The 26,939-nt window shown below is 20.6% G+C and overlaps 2 protein-coding genes and 1 long non-coding RNA gene across 5 annotated transcripts in view; 2 read left to right on the plus strand and 1 right to left on the minus strand.

The window, feature by feature from the left end:
* Positions 1-26,939, minus strand: part of LOC127281227 (uncharacterized) — an 88,246-nt gene that overhangs the window by 46,118 nt on the left and 15,189 nt on the right. The gene's annotated exons all lie outside the window — the stretch shown is intronic.
* LOC127281220 (endochitinase) lies at positions 2,143-17,128 on the plus strand. 3 transcript variants are annotated; one of them, XM_051304835.1, is made up of 10 exons: positions 2,143-2,190; positions 10,389-10,465; positions 10,547-10,888; positions 11,927-12,149; positions 12,250-12,373; positions 13,716-13,913; positions 14,214-14,295; positions 14,418-14,629; positions 15,025-15,270; positions 16,520-17,128. In XM_051304835.1, the coding sequence occupies exons 2-10, from the start codon at positions 10,396-10,398 to the stop codon at positions 16,640-16,642; spliced, it is 1,620 nt and encodes a 539-aa protein (XP_051160792.1). In that variant the 5' UTR covers positions 2,143-2,190; positions 10,389-10,395; the 3' UTR covers positions 16,643-17,128. The 3 variants fall into 3 exon arrangements, with proteins under 3 accessions (XP_051160792.1, XP_051160791.1, XP_051160790.1); XM_051304834.1 differs by lacking the exon at positions 2,143-2,190 and adding an exon at positions 3,708-3,785; XM_051304833.1 differs by lacking the exon at positions 2,143-2,190 and adding an exon at positions 9,001-9,153.
* On the plus strand, positions 18,023-25,915 carry LOC127281223 (uncharacterized). Its single transcript, XM_051304839.1, has 6 exons — positions 18,023-18,279; positions 18,953-19,206; positions 21,503-21,744; positions 22,073-22,288; positions 24,342-24,526; positions 24,699-25,915. The coding sequence occupies exons 2-6, from the start codon at positions 18,980-18,982 to the stop codon at positions 25,095-25,097; spliced, it is 1,269 nt and encodes a 422-aa protein (XP_051160796.1). The 5' UTR covers positions 18,023-18,279; positions 18,953-18,979; the 3' UTR covers positions 25,098-25,915.

The following is a 26,939-nucleotide window of genomic DNA, read 5'->3' on the forward strand; positions in this document are numbered from 1 at the left end:
AAAAACCTTTTTGATAAGTTTTCAATTTTTTTCTTCATTCCGTAAAATTAAAAAAAAAAAAAAATTATTTCGATAAAAATTGAAAAAGGTCAACTACTTTTGTATAAATAAATGCAAGTTTATTAGATGATATTCGCAGGACTTGTCGCAAATAATCTCTTTCTCTCTCTTTCTCGCATGACATTCCAACTTGAGTCATAGTGCGATTGCAGAAATGAGCGTGGTGAATCCGCGACTAATGTGACTTGAAGGAGTCTTTCTTCTCACAAGAGGAACGTCCTACGCTTCAAGGTTCTTGGCCTTAAAGGTCCTCATCACCAACCAACGATAAAGTCAATTTCATTTCGAATTAAACACGCACCCGTCCCTTAATCTTCATATTTCCATATCCTATCATTCTTTACTCATCTTCCGCTGTTAAAAAATATCATTTTCTAATAAATCTTCCTCTCTTTTTTTTTTAAGATCGAAAAAAAAAAATTTTACATTTATTTTTAAATTTCTTTTCTAAAATTCCGAAAAAATTTAAATATTTTATAAATGACGATAAAAAAAATTTTTTTTTTTTAAATTAATCAAAATTTGAATTAATTAATTCAAATCATTTGAAGTTTCTTACACAATAATTGGAAATAGAATGACTCTATTGGTATTATTTTTTTGGAATTTATAATGTAAATTCAAATTTGATAAAAAATTTAATATTACCAAATATGGATTTATTTTCGAAATTTTGTGTTTGATGAAAAAAAAAAGAAAAAGAAACTGAATGATTTTTTTTTTTAAATGATGAATACTTTAAAAAAAATATGTTATTTAAACAATATCGAATGATAAAAATATGTCTGGCGTCATATATATATTTAAAAAAAAAGTATTTTAATTTCTTTTAACTTTCAGTGCGAATGTTTTTGACTTTCTGTCAACATTGCACATTTGCGCAAAAAAAAAATTTTTTATTTATTTATTCACACTCATTTTTGATTCAATTTTTATTTATATAAATGATATATGAAACTTATCAAAGAGTTTGAATCTTATTTTTTGTAAAAATTTCATTACATAAAAAAAATGATAAAATTAAAATTAAAAATAAAATAGAAATATATAATATATAATAAAATAAAAATAGAATTATTTACATAATTATTGTAAGTTAAATTAAATTATAAAAATATATTTTGTATAAATAATTTTAAAAGGCTTTTCTGTCGAAATATTCATTTTTTTTTTTTTATTAATTTCGAAAAATAAATTTTTTATCGACGTTATATTTTATATATAAAATATATTAAATTTACTTATTTTTCATCAATAAAAAATTGAATATTTCGATGGAAAAGTATTTTTAAATTATTCATTGATATTTGGTCTAAATTCAAAAATAAAAATCTATTATGTAAATTACATATCAATAAATATATTCATTTATAATTTATATAATTTATTCTATTTATTTATTTGTTTTAATAATATTAACAAATATTATTATTAAAAAAATTATTAAAAAAATTATTAAAAAAAATTATTAAATTTTAATTTAAATTTAATTATTAATAAAAAATTTAATAAAATTATTAAAAATTATTAAAAATTATTTAAAAAAAATTATATTTATAAATATTTTTATATTTTTATTTATAATAAATAACAAAAATAATTTATATAAAAATAAAAAATTAAATATATGAAAAATATAAAAAAAATCACATTTATCATAAATACTCCTTTAATGGAATGAAGATTTTAATCTTTTTAGAGACCGGAAAAGTTAATTATCTTCTAATTGCTTACATTTATGTGATAAAGGAAATCATGACAATTATATCTTGATAATTGCCATTGTTTCAAAAAAGAGTATCAATTTCAAATATTTAAAACAAAAAATGTTTTTTTTTTGAATTTTTTTTTTTTTGAGAAATTTTCTGTTCATTTTTCAATATAATTGAGAAATTATTAATTATTTGCATTAGAGTTTCATGTGTGAGAAAAATAAAAAAATGTTCTTTTTAAATAAAATGAAAAAAAAAATAAATCAGATACTGAAACCTGATTGGTTGAAGACAGGTCGACGAACTAGCCAATCGGTTAAGGTTTCTGCACCTGAATTTTAAATGAGGACCACGGTATATAATCACTAAAGTTTTGAGTCACAGAACAAATTTTTCTTCCACTTTACACATCGAGGAGGTAAGTTCTTATTTGCTTCTTAAATTAATTTTCTTTTTTTTCGATTATTAAATAAATATTTCAAAAAATTCTAAAGAAATTTTTTAAAAGGGAAAAAAACTTATGGAATTTATTATTATTTTTTTTTTTTTGGAAAATTATATTTTTCTTATGGGAAATACAAATAAATATACATATGAATGAAAATAAATATAAATAAATATAAAAAATATAAAAATAAAAAAATATAAATAAATAATTTTAATTTTTGTTCAAATCAACTGTAATTAATTTTTATAATTGACAAAAGAATTATTTAACTAATAATAATAATAATAATAATAATAATAATAATAATAATAATAATAATAAAACTAATAATAATAATTATTTATTATTAAAGATTTTGCAAATCCCAGAAAAATATTTAGCTGTTACAATAAATATTTTAGTTTTTCCAATTATAAATTTATTTTGGCGCCAAAAAAATTTTTTTTCCCTATTATTTTTCGATCAATATTTGTTTTTGCACTGGAATTTTGTATATATATATATATAATTGTTTTGAAAAAAGTAAACTAAATGGAATTGAAAATTAACATTTTGAAAAAAAAAGTGTACAGTTAGGAAATTAAATTTCTCATAATAAAAACGATTAGCAGTACAAAAATTTGCATTTCTTAAACGGTTATTTTTATAAAAACGAATCCCATTAGCACACTTTTTTTTCCCCGAAGAAAAATGACGATTTTTTTGGGGGAGAGATAACGTAATTGATTGAGTGAAAAAAATTTAAACTAAATTTTATTTTTGTTTACTTTTACTAATAAAATTTGCAGATTTTTTTTTTTTTTTGAGGTCATTTACCTAAGAAAAAAAAAAAATATATATATATATATATATATATATATATATAAAGGTATATACTTTCACTGAAAACCTTGAACTTCTTTTTCCTCGCGTGTTCAAAGAAATAAAATATTAGAAATAATCAATTATTTATTATTCAACTGTTAGAAGTCATTTTTTCTAAATGATAAAATAAAAAAAGAAGTAAATTTCCAAATTTTCCTTATTTACTTATTAAAATTTGTTAAATTTAAATGACAATAAATATTGAAATATGAAAAATTAATGAATTAATTAAAAAATTGTAAATTAAATTTTTGGTTTTGTAAAATAAAAATTAAATTAAATTAATAGTGTTGAATTTTTATATAAAAAATTATATTTCTAGAATGTTTTAATTTTGAGTGATTCCAATTTCTATATATTTATTTATTATTTTTTTAAAATTATTTATTTATTTTTTTTTAATTATTTATTTTTTTTTTAATTATTTATTTATTTAATAATATGTATAAAAAAAAATTTCTTAGTTTTATAAAATAAAATTGAAAAACAAGTTATTCTGGGAATATAAACGCAGTGTAATAGAAAATACAATTTAATAGCAATGACAGTGAATCAGTTGATAAGTAATATAATCTTATCATAAATCTATTGAAATTAATGTCAATATTTAATGTAATTGAGTAATCGTTGGACAGTAATTTCGCGATTTTAAGAGAGCAAATAAGGTTTTCATTTAAAAAACGAAAATTGCAAGTTTTTATGTGAGAAAAATTAATTTTTTTAATTTTTTAATTTTTACTTTTCATTTTTTTTTATATTTTACTATTAGGCATTTATTTATTTTTTTTATTTTTATTTTAACATTTTATTATCTTAATATTTTATTATTATATTATTTATATATTTATAAATATATTTTTTTTTATTTATTTGTATATTTATTACTCTATTTCTTTATATTCTATTTTTTTTTCAAATTATTTTCCGGTAATATGAACAAAAAAATTTTTTTTTCCTCCAATCACGATTTTCTGTTATATATATATCGAAAAAGAATAAGAAAATATCCGAAGAAAGAAACATGATTTATATCTCTGTTATAATTAAAAAAAATAAAAAAAAATTAATCATGCAAATAATTTATAAAATGTCAAAGTGCATTTTTGCCTTTCCCTCAAGTTTTAATTAGTAATTATAATAATTTTCCATTTATGGTTTATGAATGCTTCTTCTAATAATCTCAGAAAGAGAGATTGAAAATTTATTAGCAAAAATATATTCTTGAATGTGGAATTTTTTCATAAATAAAATTTTGACGTTTACTGTTTATCAAATATAAGGAATAAAAAAAAAATTACCCCCCTTTAATTAAATTAGGTACATCAAATTTTATTTGAAAAAAAAAATTATATATTTTATCTGTTTGAAAATTTTCTTCTAAGTGAAAATCTAAATTCATTAAATATAAATATAAATAAAATAATTAAATAAATATAAAAAAATAAATATAAAATATAAATTTAAAAAAAAATGAAAAATATTTAAAAAATAATTATAAAAAATATAAATATAAAAAAATAATTATAAAAATGTTGGAATAAATAAATAATAAATTTAGTGGTAACTTTTATATAATTTACATAAAATTTCCCATGGAGTTAGAAAAATTTTTTCAGTTATTTAATAAATTAAGACGAATTTGTTTTATAATGTGTTTTTGTGGCTAACGATGTAAATTTGTATAAAATATATCGTTTTCCAAGTGGTTTGTTTCTGGTGTTTTTTTTTTTTTCATATAAAAAAAATCTATTTTGTAATTCTTGTGCAATATTAGATATTAACGAAATAGTTTGTGTTTTTTTTTTCAAAGCTTCGTGGATGATCAGAAATTGAGAATTTCTCAATGGTTAAATAAAAGAAGATTGCCTAGTGTAACGAACCATTTCATTTCCGGTTATTCGTCTTGGCTGCCGTAATCGTTATACGAGGCCGATTTTATTCCGCCTTTAAAAAAATGTTATTTGCGACCTTAAGACACATTTTTTTATCATCATTTTTTATTACACTCATAAAATACGGAAATGCATTATTTTTTTTTTTTAAGGAATATTATTGAATATTAAAATATTCCTTGTAAGGAATGTTTTTTTAAAATATTTAATAAAAATAAATTTCATAAATATGAATTAAAAAAAAAAAAATTCATAAATATAAATAAAAAATAAAATTTATTTGTTAAATAATTATTTTTTCAATTATAAAAATTAATTAAAGTTGATTTAAAAAAAAAAATTACAATTTAGTTTAAAGATTAAAATTAACATTTTTTTCTACGGAAGGATGTTAATTATAAAAGCAGCAGCAATTTGTCGAGAGATTTATAAATGAGATTTGGTCCGAGAGTTAAATAACGAAATGATAAATTGATCCGAGCAATTATCACTGTGTGAAACTATTAATCGGTATACATAATTCTTAAGAGAGATACTTTTCAAGTGTGAATGAATTGCGCGCGAAGGTGGAAACTATAAATTACGTTATAAGAAATAAAAAAAAGAAAAAAAAAAAAAGAAAAAAAGGTTCAACAATGCAAAATCCTTCGACAATAATGCGCGCAAGACCGTTAATAATGCGATAAACGTTCTTTCTTCCGTGTACGATATTTTCATGCAAACAAATCGATGAACAATCAATAAAGTCTTTTTCTATTGTTAAATTCATTTTTCAAATTCCTAGATCAAAATTTAACATTGCTGAAACAAATTTTTTTTTTTAAATATTAAATATTAATAAAAATTTTCAATAAAATATTTTTTCAATATTAATTTGTAATTTAATTTGATTTTAATTTCTCATTTCCAAATTTGGTATTGGAAAATAATTTTTAGATAGAATTTTTTTTTTTTTTTAAAAAAAGGTTGATGGTTTTGTAAAAGGGTTCGTATTTTTCTAATTTGCATATATCAATGTGAAAGTAAGAAGAAAAAGAAAAAGAATCAGGAGTAAATAAACAGAAAAAGGTCCATCGTTTTGTAAATAACTGTCTATCCACCCACGAATTCTATTCACGATGAGGTTTTAAAATGCAAAGTACATCGAACGAAGGCAGCCTTCGAGTTCTATACCCCTCATTGCACTTTGAATACCAATTCGCCTCTCTTAGAGAGAGAGAGAGAGAGAGAAAAAGAAGGAAAGAGCGAAAAAGAAATCTTCACAATGTCAATATTGCAATGTCTCGTTAGAATTTTTTCAATAAGTTTTGCATTTTTAATTAATATTTTCCGCATGCATTAGAAGTCAAGAGTGAATTGTTTCTTTGAACCGAAAAAAATCGTTGATTAGAAAAAAAATTCTTTGGAGCAAATTAAAAAAAAAAAATTTTTTAAATAAATAAAAATAAATAAATAAATAAATAAAAATAATTAATTAAAAAATAAATTTAAAAAAATAAATAAATAAAACTAAATAAAAATACCCTTAATTAAAAAATAAAATAAAAAAATAAAAAATATTTAAAAAATCGAACTCAAAGAACTTTCCAATGATTTAAAAAAAAAATTACAATTACCCTACAATTATTAAAAAAAAAAAATCCAAAAAATTTTACTAAACTAAAAAAAAATTGGTTACAAAAAAAAAATTTTCAAATTAAAATATATTACAAAAAAAAACTCTATATATAATAATTAAATGCCTGTACATTATTAAACTATTAGAAATTAAGTAGAAAAAACTGATAATAATAGACTTTATAGTAATAACAAAAATTTAAACATGCGAATGCGTAATTATATTAGCGATTAAATTTTACAAGGTTGAAATAATTTGCCAAGACAAATGTTTATTATTTAATTATATATATAGTGCTTTTTTGTTATAAATTACTCAGATATCAAATAAGATTTCTTTTGTTTATTAATAAAATTTCAAAATTTATTTCTATACTTTATTTTTTTTTTTTTTTAACTAACTTCAAATTTGATTGCAAAATTTCTCAGTAGACAAATCCTGACACTGAACAAAAAAATTATTTTTGATTCCAGTAATCACTTTAGAATTATCAAATAAATATTTATTTTTATTAAATAATATTTTTATTAAACAATTATTATTTTAATAAATAATAATTAATAATAATAATAATAATAATAATAATAATAATAATTAAATAATAAATTATTATTATTTTCAATAAATAATTATTACTTGTATCAAATACTTATTTGCAACAAATAATTATTATTTGTATTAAATGATTATTTTTAATAATTAAATGGTATTTATTTCAAGTAGGTACAGAAATTATTGGTTCAAATAAAGTTTATATAATTCAAATAAATGCTTATTTGATATTAGTAAAATATCCAATTATTTGAATCAAATTATTTTTATTTAATGTTAAAAATGTTTCTTTTATTATATTCAAGACAAAAATTTTAAAAAAAAAATTTTTTTCTTAAAGTTTATTAATTATTATTTAACATCAAATTTTGACTTAAAATTATTTTTTTTCCAAAAATTTCAAAATTTCATGAAATTTATTTTTATTATCATTAAAAACAACTTTTTAGTTTGAGGTTATGTTATGAATCTCCTTAAGTCATTTAGCATTGTCCTCTTTACAGAAAAAAATTTTTTTTTATTGATATTAAATATATTTTAATTATTTCTCAACAAATTTTGTCCCCAAATAATTTTTTTTTTTTGAAAATTGTACAACTATTTCAAAATTTGATAAAATCTATTTTTTTTTTTTAATTTTATTCGTTATTTAAAAAAAAAATACTTTTTAGTTTGAGGTTATGTTATGAGTTTCCTTGAGTCATTTCAAAATCTAACATCAAATTCGTAATCAGCAAATCGAAAATTAATTTTTTTCCTTTTATTTAATTAATTCGTCGTTTTGTATAAAAAATTTCAAAATCTAACCTCAAATTCGCGTAATCAAAAAATAATTTTTTTTTTTAAATTCCATTAATTTTTCTTTATTATTTCTCCGTCTCACAGAATTTTCAATTTTTGAAAATTACCTTCCCGGATCACTATATTCCACAGTAAAAATTTTAATTATTTACATAGTAAATTTTCTCACATCATATCAGCCACAAAATCGTACACTGAAAAAAATATTTAGTCAGAGCAATCAAAATTTGGTTGGGCCAACAAAAAAATTTTCTTGGTATTTAAGCAACCAAACTATTTGTTTGGGTCAACCAAAAAATTTGGTTGAGTGTTTTTTTGTTGGCATAACAAAAATGTTTGGTTAGCTCAACCAAATTTTTTTTGTTATGTCAACAAAAATGTTTGGTTGATTAAACATCAAATTATTTGGTTGTCGCAACCAAATTTTGGTTAGGACAACAAACGATCATTTGGTTTTTTAGACCAAACTATTTTATTGTGTTAACCAAATTATTTTGTTGTCGTAACCAAATTTTTGGTTGGAATTTGAAAATTTTCAACCAAATAATTTTGTTGGCCTAACCAAATCTTTGGTTGAAATAACACGTTTCAGCCAACCAAAATTTCGTTACAAGAATCAAAATTGCCTAACCAAACAATTTTGTTGCAAACACTAAATGTTTTTTCTCAGTGTAAATATATTTTCTTTAATTGAATTAAAAAAAAAAAAAAAAAATTCATTTGACATAAAGGACATGTCATCGACCTCTCTCTCAAGAAGTAATTCAAGATCAAGATCGCGAGAACTGGTCCGCAGTGTATAGGGAATACTCGAAATAATTTATTTCCTTTTTACACATGATTTTTCATGGAGCCAGTTTATAAAACGCGTGGTGTGCGGAATTAGCATTACAAGATTATGGTATTTTACAGATAGTAACGGCAATGTCACCGCGATCGATGATTGCTAATCGAAAACCGGTCGCTGTAGATCATTCCCTCCCTCTACTCTCCCCTCAAGAAGAGTAGAATGATCCACACCTCTTCCTTCCCCCCTTTTTTTTAAAAAAAAAAAAAGAAAAAAAAACCACACTTTGCGCTGTATACTCAAAAAGTCAAACGCGCGTTGCAGAATCGAGTGAAACCTCAATAACAACACATCTCTCGCTCTTTTTCTCCATTGCTGATTTTATAGTTTATTTATTTTCGTAATTTCGTTGAATATAGGTAACCTAATTTTTTTTTAAATACAGAAACAATAAATTTTCATTTATTAAAATTAGATTTTTGATTTCAAAAATTTTTAATTTAATTTTTTTAAAGAAACAAATTTTGAAATTTGAATTTAGTTTTAAAAGAATTTGAGAAAGTGAGTTTTTTTTTTTTGGAATTTTTCGTTTTTTCGAAAATAAAAAACCGAGGAACAATTTTTGTAATTAATTTCTAATTTTACAATTTATCAAAATCCAAATATTTACAATTCTGCCGTACAAGGGAAAAATGTATGTAAGTGACAAGTATATAGAAAAAAAATTCTGAGAGCCAAATAAATTTTTGTTTCAAATAAATTTTGAGTTAAATAAAAATTTTATTTGCGCTAAATAAATTTTTTCTTTTAATTAAAACAAATGAAAAGGTATTAGGCTCTGAGAGACAAATATATTTTTATTTGCTACAAATAAATTTTATCTCAAATAAACGACAAAAAAAAAAAAATATTTCAAATAATTACTTAACTATTATCAAATAAATATTTATTTGTATTAAATAATTTTGGAGTCAAATTTAATTTATTGCAAATACAAAATTCAAATACAGTTTATTCAATTAAAATTATTAGTTGGTCAAAAAATATTAATTTTGGAAAAATAGTAGTTTGGAACAATATTAATTTGAAAAAATATTAATTTGGAAAAATATTAATTGGGAAAAATATTTATTTGGAAAAATATTAATTGGTAAAAATATTAATTTGGAAAAATATTAATTGAGAAAAATATTAGTTTGGAAAAATATTAATTGGGAAAAATATTAATTTTAATAGAATATTAATTTGGGAATAATAGTAGTTTGGAAAAATATTAATTTGGAAAAATATTATTCAATTCAATTCAAATTATTAGTTGGTCAAAAAATTATTTGGTTCTAGTAAATATTTATTTGATAATAGTAACCGATTATTTGAATCAAATAAAAAAATTTTTTTTCAGTGTATGGTCTTCCCTTGTAGGACAGAATTTATAGTTAATAACAAAAACAAAAATAAATCATCACAGTTGCAAAAAATAGATTTCTATCAATATTGCATCACTATTATCTCGATTTTGATAAGAATCAATGATTGCAAAATGAGTGTAATGTCAATAAAACCTTGTGATTTATTTTCAAAATATCCATTATTGAAATATTAAGTTTTCTTGAATTCTGTCGAAAACAGATAATAATAAAAATTTGTTATTCAGTTTTAGAATGATCTGGTCTTTTGGGAAACTTTTCGTTTCCCTTTTCTTACTATTTGCAGCATTTGCAACATGTTCTGGTAAGTTGTTATTATTATTTTTTTTTTTTTTTTGTTTGAAGAAAAGAAAACTAAAATAATTTTTTTTATCCGATTCCATAGGAGAGGGCAATAAAGAAGCAAGAGTTGTTTGCTACTTTAGCAATTGGGCAATTTACAGACCGGGAATTGGTAGTTATGGAATTGATGATATTCCAGGTGAATTATGTACCCATGTGATTTATTCATTTATTGGTGTGAGCAATGTAACATGGGAAGTTTTGGTACTCGATGAGGATGTTGACATTGATAAAACTGGATTTAGAAACTTTACAAATCTCAAACACAAATATCCCAATTTAAAAACAGAAGTTGCCGTTGGTGGTTGGGGTGAAGGTGGAAGAAAATACAGCAATCTTGTCAGTGTCAAAGCAAGACGCGATACATTCATTCAAAGTGTCGTTGGTGAGAAATTATTCCTCTTTTTTGTTCCTAAAAAAAAAAAAAAAAAATTATTTTTTTTTCCCTTTCTACGGTATCGAAATTACAAAACTCAAATTTCTATGTTACCGAATTTTATAAAATTATAACGATTTGAATTTTTCAGAATTTTTTAATTAAAATCACAATGAAAGGAATTTAGTCAAAATTTTATAAAACAGATTTTCTACATTTACCGAATTTTCAATAATTTTCATATTTAGCAAAAAAAAATTCATGTAACAGAATTTTGATTTCACATTTAAAGGAAATTTTTATTTATAATAATAGAACTTTTATTTTAACTGAATTAAATTAATTCCAATTTAACAAAATTATCATCTGATGGAATTTTGAATTTTTTTATTGAATATTTGTTCGGACATTTGCAATTTCGGTCAAATTAAAATTCGGCGATTTTTGAAAATTTTCTACAACAATGACAATAATTCGTGCAGTTGAAACTTCTGATAAAATAAAGTTTTGATAAAATGAAAATTTTGCTATTTAAAAATTTGTCTAAGTAGAAATTTTATTAAAAGAAAATTTTGCTAATTAATAATAATTAATTAATAATTACCTAGTAATTCGTTAAAATAAAATATTTCTTTATATATTGAAAATTCGGTTAAATAAAAGTTTTGTCAAATAGAAATTATTTTACATGTAAATTCAATTAAATGAAAATTCTTTTAATCATATTTTGTTAATTGAAACTACGATTAAAAAATTTTAAATAAAATTTTATATTATAAAAATTTTGCAAAATAAAAAATTTGTGAAATAAAAATTATATTAAATTAAAATTTTATCATCATAGAAAATTTGTTTTAGAAAACTTTCGACTAAATAAAAATTCTTAAATAAGAAAATTCAATTCAATATAAATTTGATAAAATTTAATTAACGCATAGAAATTTCGAGAAAATTTCGAAATCGTATAGAAATTCCAAAAAAATTTAGTGTGGGAGAATATTAATGCGTTCCAAAAAGCAAAAATAAAATTTTCCACTTTTTTTCTAGAATTTATGAAAAAGTACGAATTCGATGGTTTCGATTTGGATTGGGAATATCCTGCGGCTGCCGATAGAGGTGGAAAATTCTCGGATAAAGATAATTTCTTTTATTTCGTTGAAGAATTGAGAAGAGCTTTTGATAAAGAAAAAAAAGGATGGGAGATTACAATGGCAGTGCCTTTGGCGAAATTCCGTCTTCAAGAAGGTTATCACGTTCCAGAAATTTGCGAGTGAGTTTATTGCGATAAGAGAGGGAAAAATGGAATTTATTGTCGAAAAATAGATTCAAATTGAAAATAACATTAAATTTTTTTTTTTTTTTTTATATAGAAATGTTGACGCCATTCATGTGATGTCATATGATCTACGAGGAAATTGGGCTGGTTTTGCGGACGTTCACAGTCCATTGTACAAAAGACCCAGCGATCAATGGGCTTATGAAAAATTAAATGTGGTAAGTTAATTATTTTTTAATTATTGTTATTATTTTTATTTTTTAATTATTTAAATTATTTTTTTTAATTATTGTTATTATTTCAGGCCTCAGATCGATTTAAAGGCACAAAAAAAGTCGTTTTAGTCGATTTATATTCCAAAAAAAGTCGAAAAAATCGATTTTTGTAATTGAATTTTCAAGATTTACAATTGAGATTTTTAAAATTAATTGAACTTCAAGTGATTTTTAATTAAATTTTTTTTGATGATTTCACTAAAAAATTTATTATAAATTGCGGACAAAAATACAATAATTTGAAAACCATTTTTAATTGAAAAATGGTTTCAGATAGTTGAATTTTCAATGAATATTATAGAAATAATTAAAAATAATTTAATTTCCTTAGAGTTATAATTTATTGAAATTGTTAAATTTCAAAAAATTTTCGATGGAAAATTTTAGAAGCTTTTAAATTCAAATTTTTGAAAATAATTGAATTATAATTAAAATTTTGGATAATAATTCAATTTTAGTTGATTTTTGATTGAAAATTTTGAATTGAAATTTTTCGATAATTATTGAATTTTAATTGATTTTGAATTGAAATTTTTGGTAATAATTGAATTTTATTTGATTTTAAATTGAAAATTTGGAAAATAATTGAATTTTAAAAGATTTTGAATTGAAAATTTTGAAAATAATTAAATTTTCTTTGATTTTGAATTGAAATTTCGGCTAATAATTGAATTTTAGTTGATTTTGAATTGAAATTTTTGAAAATAATTAAATTTTATTTGATTTTGAATTGATTTATGATTTTGAATCAAAAATTTTTGGTCATTTTTTTGATATTTTTTAAAAATTATAAACAATTGTTAAATTTCATAAAAATTTTAATTAAAAAATAATTTGAAATAATTGAACTTGTGATGAATTTCATTAAAATTATTAAAAATAATTAATTTAGTGAAGAATTTTAGTTAAAAATTTGTTAAATAATTAAAATAAAGATCTGAAGATCATCTGCATTTTATACTAAAAAAAATATATTTTATTTAAAAAATTTTTTTAAAAATGTAAAAAAAAGTCGAAATAGTCGCATTTTATTAAAATAAGTCGAAAAAAAGTCGTATTTTTGAAAAAAAAGTCGGAAATAGTCGTATAATCCGAGGCCTGTTGTTTTTATTATTTAAATTTTTTTTAATTATTGTTATTATTTAAATTATTTTTATTTTTTAATTATTATTATTTTTATTTTTTTAATTATTAAAAAAAATTTTTTTTTAATTATTGTTATTATTTTTATTATTTAAATTATTATTTTTTAATTATTTAAATTATTTTTATTAATTATTTTTAGCACGATGGTCTTTTGTTGTGGGAGGATATGGGATGTCCATCAAATAAATTAGTAGTTGGTGTTCCATTTTATGGACGTACTTTCACATTGAGTGCTGGTAACAAAAATTATGAATTAGGAACGTATATTAATAAAGAAGCGGGTGGAGGTGCACCTGGAAAATATACTCAGGCCAAAGGATTTCTCTCTTATTACGAGGTTATTAAAAAAAAACTATTAATATATTATTTAACACTAAAAATTTCAAAACAAAAATTTCTTTCGAAACACTATTTAATAGAAATAGTGTCAAACAATATTAATATAATTTACTTCTGTCAATTAAAAAAAACATATTTTTATTCTAATTCTATTTTTTATTTATTAAAAATAAAATCATATTTCTAAATATTTATTCTAATTAGATTTCTAAATATTCTTATTATATTTCTTAGTATTTTTTAATTAGAAATATAGCAAAAAATAATTATTTATTAAAATTTTGTTCCTTTTTCTTAGATTTGCACAGAAGTTAATGATCCCGAATCTGGATGGACCAAAAGATGGGATTCGATAGGAAAAGTTCCTTTCGCCTATAAAGGTAATTTAATAATAATAATAATAATAATAATAATAATAATTTAATAATTAAATAATAATAAAAAATTAAATAATAATAATAATTTTCGTGAAAAATAAAATGTATTTAATAAATATTTTTAGATACACAATGGGTGGGTTACGAAGATCCAGAGAGTGTTCAAATTAAAATGGATTTCATCAAAAAGAAGGGCTATTTGGGGGCAATGATTTGGGCCCTTGATATGGACGATTTTAGAGGAATTTGTGGAAAGCCAAATACTTTGACACAAATTTTACATGAAAACATGAAAAATTATCAAGTACCCAAACCCACTAAAGAACTTCCATCAAGGGTAATTTTTTCTTTTTTTTCCCAAAGAAATAAAAATTAATAAAATTTATTTTTTAATTCTATTTTAGATTAAAATTTCAGAAAACAAAAATAATTATAATTGTAAAAAAGGAAGAAAGTTTTTTTTTTGTAATTTTTAATTTTAAAAATCGGGCATATTAATTTGCAAATTGAATATAATAATTACATTTAATTAATTAATTAGGTAAATTTAAATAATTATTTAAATAATTATTTAATTAATTAATTTAATTAATGATTAAAATAATAGTTCCATTAATTTTATTTATATATTAATTATTAATTTATTAATTAAGAAAATTTAATTAATGATTAAAATAATAGTTGAATTGATTTTATTTTATATATGTATATGATGAATGTAAATTTATTTAGCCTGAATGGTCGAGACCACCGAGTACAACTCCTGGTCCGGGATACGTAAAGCCTTCAACACCAAAACCTATAGTAACAAGACCCCAATCAACAACTCCATTAAGGGAAATTGAGGAAACAACTCCTCGACCAAGTTGGCCTGGGAAACCCGATTCACCTCCAAAACCTATTGATGAAATTGATGACGATTCCAATGAAATTAAATGTGGCGACCAGGACTATATGCCATCTAAAGATTGTACTTTAGTAAGTGAAAATTAATTTCAATATATATATATATATATCGCATCCGTTTCTCAAATAATTAGAATTATTAAATTATAATTGAAAAATTATTAATTTAAAAAAAATTTTAATTTAATAAAATGTTAATTTAAAATAAATATTGATTTAAAAAAAATAATAATTACAATTAATTATAATTTTAAAAAATATTAATTTGGGAAAAATAGTAGTTTGGAAAAATATTAATTTTAAAAGATATTAATTTGGAAAAATATTAATTTTAAAAGAATATTAATTTGGAAATAATAGTAGTTTGGAAAAATATTAATTTGGGAAAATATTAATTTTGGAAAAATGTTAATTGGAAAAAATATTCATTGGGAAAAATATTAATTTTAAAAGAATATTAATTTGGGAAAATTTTAATTTTGGAAAAATATTAATTGGAAAAAATATTAATTGTGAAAAATATTAATTTTAAAAGAATATTAATTTGGGAAAATTTTAATTTTGGAAAAATAGTAGTTTGTAAAAATATTAATTTGGGAAAAATAGTAGTTTGGAAAAATATTAATTGGAAAAAATATTAATTGGGAAAAATATTAATTTTGAAAAATATTAATTTGGAAAAATATTAATTTTAAAAGAATATTAATTTGGGAATAATAGTAGTTTGGAAAAATATTAATTTGGGAAAATATTAATTTTGTAAAACTAGTAGTTTGGAAAAATATTAATTGGGAAAAATATTAATTTTAAAAGAATATTAATTTGGGAAAATTTTAATTTTGGAAAAATAGTAGTTTGGAAAAATATTAATTGGAAAAAATATTAATTGGGAAAAATATTAATTTTGAAAAATATTAATTTGGAAAAATATTAATTTCAAAAAATATTAATTTTAAAAGAATATTAATTTGGGAATAATAGTAGTTTGGAAAAATATTAATTTGGGAAAATATTAATTTTGGAAAAATAGTAGTTTGGAAATATATTAATTGGAAAAAATATTAATTTTGGAAAAATAGTAGTTTGGAAAAATATTAATTTGGAAAAACATTAAATGGGAAAAATAATAATTTAGACAAATATTAATTTGGAAAAATATTAATTTAAAAAATATTATTCATTAAATAAAAATTAAACAAATAATATTTCATACCATTAAAAAAAAAAAAAAAATGTCAGAAAATAATTTCAAATTTTTTAAATATTTGCAATGGAAAAAAAAATTTACTAAAAAAAAAACAATATTTTTTTTTTTCAACAGTACTACAGATGCGTTTATGGAAAACCTCTGAAATTCCAATGTCGAGATGGACTTGTATACAATCCGGAAACATTTATCTGTGATTGGGCTCAAAATGTTCATCGTGATGATTGTAAAATGTGAACATTAAAAACCAAATGAAATTCTCAATTTGAAAGAAAATTTATTATATAGAATCTCTGGTCGAGTATTACAGAGAAAGAGAGAGAGAAAAAAAAGAAAAAGAGTGAAAGAAATTAAATGTGTGTGCGAAAAAGAGAGAATTAAATATTGTTAGTTATGCAAATTTTTGATTTTCATATAGAAGAAAATGAACTGAATGCGCTTTTTTTAATTTAAAAAAAAAAAAAAATTAAGATATTTTCAATTTAAAAAAAAATGTTTAATATTTTTATTTCACTTTTAAAAAAAAATGATAGTCAAGAGGAAAAAAGGAAGAATGAAAAAAAATTTAATTATTATTTCCGATTTTTAAATGAAATATTTTTGAAAATTGATCACAAAAGAAAATCTTCCCTTCTGACCTTTTTTTAGTAACTTAGCCATAATTATAGCGTTTTTAAGATATATTTTTAATTATTTTAATAAAAGGCATTGTCCTATCACTTATATTTTAATTTTTATTTTCAAATACTCCTTTACAGTTATTTCCTTTGTATTGAATTTTAAAGCCATTGTTCTTTATAACTTTTTTCTAATTATTTATTTATTTTTTTATTATTTATCATTATTTTTTATTATTCATTATTATTTTTTTCTATTTTTTATTTTTTTTGTCTTAAAAATAATTTATCATTAAAATAATAATATTGAACAAATTCATATAATTTATAATTATTATTAGTTTTTTTTTTAAATTTCTTTTATAAAAAATTTTCTTTTTTTTTTAAATAGAAAAATATTTAATTGAACTTTTTTTTTTATTGTCTATTCGATTATTTTTTTAAACACTTACAGTTAAATTAATTATAACAATATTATAGAAGATCAACAATTAAAGAGACAAATTTCTAAAATAAATTGAAAATCAATAATCAATAAAAAAAATGAAATTATTATTATTATTTAATAGTAATAATGAATTATTAATTAATTAATTATTATTATTAACAAATATTAATAATAAAAATAATTTATTATTATTATTATTTTTTAACTTTAAAATTCGATACTTGAAATTCTATTAGTATATTGATTTACAGGTGTAAACACTATACAAGAAACTAATTCTTTTTTTTCCAATAATAGAAAAATAAAAAAAGTAGACGAAATAAAATGATAATAATTGCTACCTTGGAAATTAAAATAAGTCGTTAACGATAAAAATGTTGAGCTATTTCATTCATGACGTAATCACGTTCTGTTACTATTAATAAATAAAAATCAATAATAATTATTATCTTTATCGATTAAGAAATTCGAGAAATTTTTAAATAATTTAAAAATCTCAACTCGTTGATATTCGGTTAAACTCGGCTGAATTCGTATTGACTGTGTAAGTATGACGTCATTCTGCGCGACCGGAGAGTGTCGAATGCAAAATGGTGTCGGCAATAAAGAAATATAATGTGTGATCTCGTGTAGTGTGCAGTGCTCAGTGTTTTTTTTCCCCCCCTCTATTGTTATTATAATTGTTTACAATTTTAATAAATAAAAATGCGGTTAACAATAATGGAGACTGCCATAAGTTCAATGTTACGTATTGCACTAATTGATCCAAATTAGAAAAAAAAAAAAAAAAAAAACAACAGTTTTAAAAGGTAAATTCTGATTTTGACAGATAAACGCATTTGTTTTTGTTTTAAATTGCATATTCTTGGGATTAATAAACAATTGAATATTATGGAGAGATTATTATTGTTTCTTTATTCATAACTTTGGTTTATTGAGGTTACGTATTTGGAATGTCAATTTCAATATATTTTTTTTTTGCTTTTTTTTAGTATTTTATTGTTCTTTATTAGTTTTACTCTACTATTTCGCGTAAATAATCAATTTCATTCAAATGTGGTACACGGGGGTAGAGAATTATGAGATTCAGACAAATATTCTAAAAAGGGCGTAAAAAAAAAAAAGTAAAAGGAATTCCTGACATTTGAAAGGGGTTAATGGCCTCGTAAAGTTAACTCTAGTGACATTTCATGTGTATGTAATTAAAAATTGCAATTTTTTGATTTAAAAGACATTAAAAATTTTTAATTCAAAATTGGTTCACAATAATTTTTTTTTTTTTCAATTTGACGGAAAAAAATTACATGAATCAATTTTTAACTATTTTATTATTAATTTTTTAATTCTTAATATTTGGTATTAAAACTTTTCACTTTTTTTATATTTAAAATAAATTTGGTAAATTATAAATTTATAATTATGTATGAGGTAAATTTAAAAAAATATATATATTGTGTTCTATGTGTTATATCTTTGTTCTAGAGCTGTGTAATCCATTTAGAAAAAAAAATGGGTCGCAGTCGGAAGTACGGCAACGATACGATAGACGTATTAAATAAAGGATGTCTCGATTTCTACGATACAATGGCATGTGGCCGAATCAGCATTTTGGTTTTCATCAGTGCAATCACATTTCTTCTGATTTTGCTAAAGCTCATAAAATATCACAGATACAGACATTTACAAATGCATCATTATGCAATATTTTATGTCTCTGCCATTCAATACATCCTCTGGTAATTTTTTAAATCTTTATAATTAAATCTAGAATTATAAATTTAATATATATGTATATATATCATATACAGGCCTACGATTATACGACTTTTTCCGACGTTTTTTCGAAAAAAACGAATTTTTTCGATTTATTTTAATAATATACGATTTTTCAACTTCTTTTTCCAATATTTTTTACAAAATTTTAAAAGAAAATACATATTTTTTAAAATACAATGAAAAACTTCTTTAGATTTTCTTTATTTAAATTATTTAACAATTTTTTAACTAAAATTCTTCACTAAATTAATTATTTTTAATAATTTTTTAATGAAATTCTTCACAAATTCAATTATCTTAAACTATTTTTCAATTAAAATTTTTATGAAAATTTAATAATTGTTTCAAAATTTAAAAAAAAATAAGCACATAAAATTACCAAAAAATTTTAATTCAAAATCGCTTGATATTTAATTATTTGCAAAAATTTCAATTACTTTTTGAATAATTTTTATAATATTCTTTGAAAATCACAATTATCTGAAAGCATTTTTCAATAATAATTTTAATGAAATTCTTTACAAATTCAATTATTTTAAACTATTTTTCAATTAAAATTTTTATGAAAATTTAATAATTGTTTCAAAATTTAAAAAAAAAATTAGCAAATAAAATTACCAAAAAATTTTAATTCAAAATCACAATTATCTGAAAGCATTTTTCAATTAAAAAGATTTAAGTTCAATTGTTGTCTTTGATTTTTAATAAATTCGTCAGCAACTGAAATCAAAAAATACCAATTAAAAATCACTTAAATTCAATTAATTTCAAAAACTTCAATTTAAAACTTTTTAAAATTTAATTATTTCTAAAAATTTCAACTGTAACTCTTTCAAAATTTAATGATTTTAAATGATTTTTATAATATTTTTCAAAAAATTCAATTATTTTTAAAGCATTTCTTAATTAAAAACTTTTGAAATTCAATTTTTGTTTGTCAATGCAAATCTTCTTTAGATTTTCTTTATTTCAATTATTTAACAAATTTTTAACTAAAATTCTTCACTAAATTAATTATTTTTTTTATAATTTTAATTGACAAAATTCAGATCCTAGAAAAAATACTAATTAATAATTTTAATGAAATTCTTCACAAATTCAATTATTTTGAACTATTTTTCAATTAAAATTTTTATGAAAATTTAATAATTGTTTCAAAATTAAAAAAAAAAAAAATTAGCAAATAAAATTACCACAAAATTTTAATTCAAAATCACAATTATCTGAAAGCATTTTTCAAATTAAAAATTTTTGGAATTTAATTTTTTGTATGTGCTTTCTAATAAATTCTTCATCAACAGAAATCACTAAAAATTTCTCTTATTATAATTATTGACGGAAATTTAACACAATCTTTTGAAATTCAATTATTATTTTCAAAAATTTAAATTTAAAAACTTGTAAAATTTATTTATTTTTCAAATTTTCCATTTAATTTTTTTTTGAAATTTAATAATTTCAATTATAATTCAAAATTCAATTATTTTTTTTAATGATTTTTATAATATTTTTCGAAAATTCAACTATCTAAAACCATTTTTCCCCTTAAAAAAGTTTTCAAATTATTTTATTTTTGTCTGCAATTTCTAATAATTTTTTTTAGTGAAATCATCAAAAAAATTTAATTAAAAATAACTTAAAGTTCAATTAATTTCAAAAATCTGAATTGTAAATCTTTGAAAATTCAAATACTTTTTAAAAATGTCATCTAAAATTATTATTTTTAGTTCTGTAAAATTTAATTGTTGTCTGAAAATTAACAAATTGAAATTCAATTATTTCTAAAAATTTCATTATAACTCTTCCAAAATTATTAAAAAAAAAAAAAAAATATTTAAAAATCTGTAAAACTTGATTAACTATTGCCTGAAATTTTTTTTAGAAATTTGGTCCTATTTAAATAAAATTTTGAATTTTTTGTCTTTTAGTTCGATTATGAAATAGAAATAAATTTTCTTTATTATATTTTTATAGCTAATTATTCTCATTAATAAATAAATAAATTACAGAATTAATAAAATGTATTTAATATCTAATAACATTAGTTATTTAAAGTAAAATATTTATTAACAAATTAAATTTTGTTAAAATAAGAAAAATCGACTTTTTTTTTAATATAAATCGACTTTTTTGTGCCTTAAAGACAATCTGAGGCCTGCATATAGTATAAAAATAGTATAGTGAATTGTTTTAATTTTTTTTTTTTTTTTTTCAAAAAACTTTCTATAAATATTTGCAAAATGTATAATTTTTCAGTGGATCGAGTTTTCTATTGGGCGTTCGTTATCCACAGTTGGATTTTATAACAAATTTTTTCAAGCTCTTTCAATTTATTTTAATTTGCCATCTACATTGGTCATTGGCAGCCAGATCTCGTCACAGAGATGACATTGTTCAACATGTGATTAATCCTGTTTTATGTCTCTATACACTTTATTGTACTACTGTAGTACTTATGGGAATGGTGGATATTAATGGAACCTGGACCGAATGTTTCCGTAAGTATTAAATATAGCAAATTTAATTTCCAATTCAGACGAAATAAATATGATAATTTATTGTTTTTTAAACGTTTATGGAAATTTATATTCATATTTAAAATAATTCATTTTTTTATTTAAAAATAGAGCTCATTTTACATAAAAGTCACAAGTCAATTTATTTTTAATTCATTTTTTTTATTGCAAATTTGTCTTTGAAGGAAAAAATTTGCAATTTTGTAAAAAAGAATTCGTTTTTGCAACGATCAAACTATTTAAATTTTCTCGAGTCTTTCAATATTTGATTTCAAAATTTTCAATTTTTAATTGAATTATTTTTTTTTAGGGCCTTATTGGTTAATGCTATCGAGTGCTGATTTCATAGCTGTGCAATTGTTCGCAGTAGTTGCACTTTATTTAACTCACAGCAGTCGTCAGACGGCAATTTCGGCTCTAATGTTGCCATCCTCATCATCGCAGACTCGAGATTTATGGCTTGTTACAGCTGTTTACGAACTTTCAGCGACTGTTTCTGTCGTCTTTGATGCCGCAATGACTCTTTGTAAGAAATTTTTTTTTTTCTTTTTCTACTAATTATTCAAATTTTTGTATTCTCAATTTTTGCAAAACGTTGTTACGAGGAATATTAATTTTTCCGAATAGTAATTCAAAAGAATCTTAATTATTCAGAAAGAAAAAACAAACAAAAAATTCAAAAGGTCAAAATGCAAAATTATGTAGAACAATTTTAACTTTATTAAAATTCTAATTTGAAAATTTTGAAATATAAATATTTCAGAAAAATTAACGCATGGAGAGAATTTTTAGAGATTTCCTAGTACTGTTTAGCACAATTAAAAAAAAAAAAATTTATATTAATAATTAATTAGTTCAATAATTATATTAGAAAATTTATAAAAGTACAGGCCTCGGATCATACGAATTTTTTGACTTATTTTAATAAGATGCAACTTTTCCGACTGTTTTATATTTTTTTTTTTTTTGCCAAATTTTTAAACAAATTACGTCTTTTTTAGTATACAATGGGACAAATTTTTTCCTTAATTTAATTATTTTTAATAATTTTAATGAAATTTTTTACAAATTCAATTATTTAGAACTATTTTTTAATTGAAATTTTTATTAAATTTAACAATTGTTTACAATTAAAAACAAAATTAGCAAATAAAATTACCAAAAATTTTAATTTAAAACATTTTAAAATTTAATTATTATTAAAATTTTCTATCTAAAACTTTCTGAAATTTAATAATTTTAATTATAACTCTTTCGAAATTCAATTATTTTTAATGATTTTTATAATATTTTCCCGAAAATTCAATTATCTAAAAAGATTTTTCATTAAAAAAATTTTAAAATTCAATTTTTGTCTTTGATTTTTAATAAATTCTTCAGCAACTGAAATCAAAAAATACCAATTCAAAATCACTTAAATTCAATTAATTTCAAAAACTTCAATTTAAAACCTTCTAAAATTTAATTATTTCAAAAAATTTTAATTATAACTCTTTTGACATTAAATTATTTTTAATGATTTTTATCATATTCTTCAAAAAAATTCAATTATTTTTAAATTAAAAACTTTTGAAATTCAATTTTTGTATGAAGCTGAAGTACGCAATGTTTATCATAAACGATTTTTAAAGAAACAATTTTTTAAAATGAAAAATTCTATAATTTTTTGCCTAAACAAAAATTTCTTGTAGTTTTTATTAATCAAGAAATTATAAAAAAAAAATTAGGCAAAAAATTGTAGAATTTTTTCATTTTAAAAAATTATTTCTTTAAAAATCGTTTATCCTAAACGTTGCGTACTTCAGCTTCCTATTTTTGTCTGTAATTTCTAAAAAATTCTTCATTAAAAATTTCTTTAATAAAAAAAAAAAACTAAAAATCTAAAAAAAAAAGTTCATTTAATTTAAAAAATTGGAATTGCAAATCATTGAAAATTCATTTACTTTTAAAAAATATTATCTAAAATTATTTGATAAATTATTTTCAATTTTGTTAAATTTAATTATTGTCTGAAATTTAATTATTTCTAAAAATTTCAACTATAATTCTTCCAATGTTCAATTATTTTCCATAATTTTAATATTTCTTTAAAAATTCAATTGTTTAAAAAAGTTTAAAATCAAAACTCTAAAATTGAATTGTTTTAGAATTTGTTCTGAACGTTCAAATGAACAAAATATTTTTTTTAATCTATAAATTATTAAAAATTATAATGGCAATGTAAAATAAAACAGTAAATTAAACAATTATTAAATTAATAACTTTTTAGATATTTAAAACAATATTTTGTAATAAAATTCGTACTTAAAGAAGTTGTAAAAAAAATTTAGTTCATTTGAACGTTCAAAACTTTTGGCTTATTAAAATTGAGGAATTAATAAAATGAATTTAATATCGAATAACATTAGTTATTTAAAGTAAAATACTTATTAACTAATTAAACTTAATTTAAAATAAAAACATCGACTTTTTTTGAAATGTAAATCGACTAAAACGACTTTTTTTCTGTCTTAAAGTCGATTCGAGGCCTAAATGTAGTTAATTACTTTAAAAATTAATAAATTTTTTGATAATTTCAGTGGAAAAAGAAGAACACGGTTGCAGTGGAATTTACAATCACGTACAACTTTATTATAGTTCGGCGACCGTTATCGTTACGATTCTCAAGTTTTTTGTGCCAACCTGGACCCTCCTCTGTGTTTTTCAACCCAGTCGAGTTAAATCCAGACCCTCGGAAGTTGCTTTAACGTCTCATTATAATATGGTAAAGTATTCTAAATTTTTTTAAAAACAAATCATCACTAACTTTCAACAAAAATTTTTTCATAATTATCCCTTAAAATAATTATAAAAAGAAAATATACAAATTAAATTTCCAAAAAAATATATATTCAAGAATTAATTTATAAAATTGATTAATTTATTCGAAAAAAAAGGACGGCTCGTGCTATAATCAATATCACAGGATGTTTGCATCACAAAATGGTATATTGTCAACATCAATTCCCTATCCATCGATACCGTATCCAATTGAATCACCAATATTTGGAAGCTATGGAGATTTTTCCTACACTGATAGTTCGCCCGATGCATCGCCAACAATTACACGATGTTGGAATGGAAATGAGGACGAATCCTATAATGGATATGAAAAACATTTTTTGAATCACGATCAAAAAAGAGAGGAGAATCGCGATAGAATGGAGCAAGCACGACAAAATCTTGAAAAAAGTCTTGGACTTGATTTAGAAAATGATGATACTGCATTGCGTAATGTAAGAAATCTCACTACAATTTGCGAGGAAGGTGGAAATAATATCGAAAGCCAAGAATGAATGCTCAATTTTTTCTAAGTCATTTTTTTAAAAGCCATTTAAGTTTCCTCCCCCCCCACTTTTATCTAAGATTTTAATTTAAATTCTATTTAGAAAATTAATACCAATTTTTTTTGGTTTTAGAAAATTAGAATTTTTTTTTAATATTTTAATTTTTGTTTCATTTACCGATTTTTACTAATGTAAACTGTACATTCCCGCCCCCAACTCAAGGTTTAGACTTCGAAAAGAGAATTCTTCGAGGAAAAAAAAAAAAAAAAAAAAACCAAGATCTCAAAAAAGGCTGATATCTTCTCGCTATATAATTGTGGTGGGAGCTTTCTTCGACAACCTGAGTTTATTTCAGGTAAACTTAAATATAATCACAATGTACTCATCGAAAAAAGAGGAAAAAAAAAACCCGACCTTTTGAAATTACTATTATGCTCATAAAAAAAAGTGTTTAATAGTTTGATAATAGATATCATACTTTCTAAGTTGCATTTTTATACTAGATACGTACAAAAAATATCTAATTAATAGAAAAAAAAAAAATAAATAACTGAAAGCGAATATAAATATATACTCGATATCTAATTAGTAGATAACCAACATCGATATCAAAATTAAGAATACATAATTAACTCTAATGGAGTATTTGTCCGTCTCTATAATTAAGTTTTATTAATTACCTCCCGATTCACTTAATAAGAACAGTATAACTGCTCTTTAAAATAAGATGAATCATTAATTTAAGACTTGTGTCATATGACAAAAGTTTTGCTTTATTTTAGCGTACAGTTCGAGAATACTTTGTAAAAAAAAAAAAAAAAAAACAATGGTTTCACGACCATTCTTCCAAATGCTGTGATGATGCAAAAAAAAAAAATCATTTTCTGTTTCTTTTCACAAAAAAAAAATTTACGAAAAAAAACACATTTTTTAGGATAAAAAATTTTTACATTTAACACTTTAATAGAAAGTAAAAAAAAAAAAGAGAAAAATATTAATCGTAATTTTACACGTAATTTAATGTTAATTTGAATTTTAATTAGGCCTAATGGAAAGCTTTTCTTTTCTCGTCTGTTTACAAATTTTATTTAAAACAAAAAAAAATAGGAAATATATACTCAGCTTTATTTATAATAATTCATCTCCCAGTGTATAATTGTTTTACGCAATGTGATTAAATATTCTTTCACGTTTACTTATTGTAAATTTTCTTTTATATTTATATAGTTTTTTTTTATTTATTATAGATTTTTTTTTTTAGAAAAAATGTTTATATCATACGATTCGTAATTGTGATTTAATTTTACATTTTGTCATATATAGAAATACTGTTACAATATATATATATAAAAAAAAAATTATAGGATATATTATTGTATAATTTGATGATAATAGAAGACATGTGCTTCCGAAACAATGGCATTTTTTATTTATTCCAATCGCAAAACTCGAATCGACTTTAAAACGCAAAAAAAGTTGATTTACATTGCAAAAAAAAAATCGAAAGAGTCTATTTTTTAATTTAATTAATAATAATTAGTTAATAAATATTTTACTTTAAATATCTAATGTTATTGTATATTATTTAATTTTTTTTTTCATTTCTTAATAAGAATAATTCTACAAGAATATTATAAGGAAAATTTATTTCGAATATTTCAAAATTGAACAAAACAAATTTTCAGGACAAATTTCTAAAAAAAAATTATTAAAATTCCATTTTCAAAATTTTTTGAAGTTCGATTTAAGCAATTTATTCGAATTTCGAAATTTTGGCATAGTTTTTAGTTTTAATGGATAAAAAAAAAAAAAAATTCGAAAAATAATTAAATTGAAGCTTTTTTGAATAAT

Source organism: Leptopilina boulardi, unplaced genomic scaffold, assembly GCF_019393585.1.
Source record: "Leptopilina boulardi isolate dan_hultmark-lab unplaced genomic scaffold, ZJU_Lbou_2.1 LbouV2_266, whole genome shotgun sequence".
NCBI lineage: Eukaryota > Metazoa > Arthropoda > Insecta > Hymenoptera > Figitidae > Leptopilina > Leptopilina boulardi.

Bases quoted from the DNA above. Each gene is read 5' to 3' on its own strand.
- LOC127281220 (XM_051304835.1), top strand. From the start codon at position 10,396: ATGATCTGGTCTTTTGGGAAACTTTTCGTTTCCCTTTTCTTACTATTT. The intron at 14,296-14,417 runs GTAATTTAATAA...AAATATTTTTAG, and splicing joins AGTTCCTTTCGCCTATAAAG to ATACACAATGGGTGGGTTAC. The intron at 14,630-15,024 runs GTAATTTTTTCT...AAATTTATTTAG, and splicing joins CTAAAGAACTTCCATCAAGG to CCTGAATGGTCGAGACCACC.
- LOC127281223 (XM_051304839.1), top strand. From the start codon at position 18,980: ATGGGTCGCAGTCGGAAGTACGGCAACGATACGATAGACGTATTAAAT. The intron at 22,289-24,341 runs GTAAGAAATTTT...TGATAATTTCAG, and splicing joins TGATGCCGCAATGACTCTTT to TGGAAAAAGAAGAACACGGT. The intron at 24,527-24,698 runs GTAAAGTATTCT...TCGAAAAAAAAG, and splicing joins TAACGTCTCATTATAATATG to GACGGCTCGTGCTATAATCA.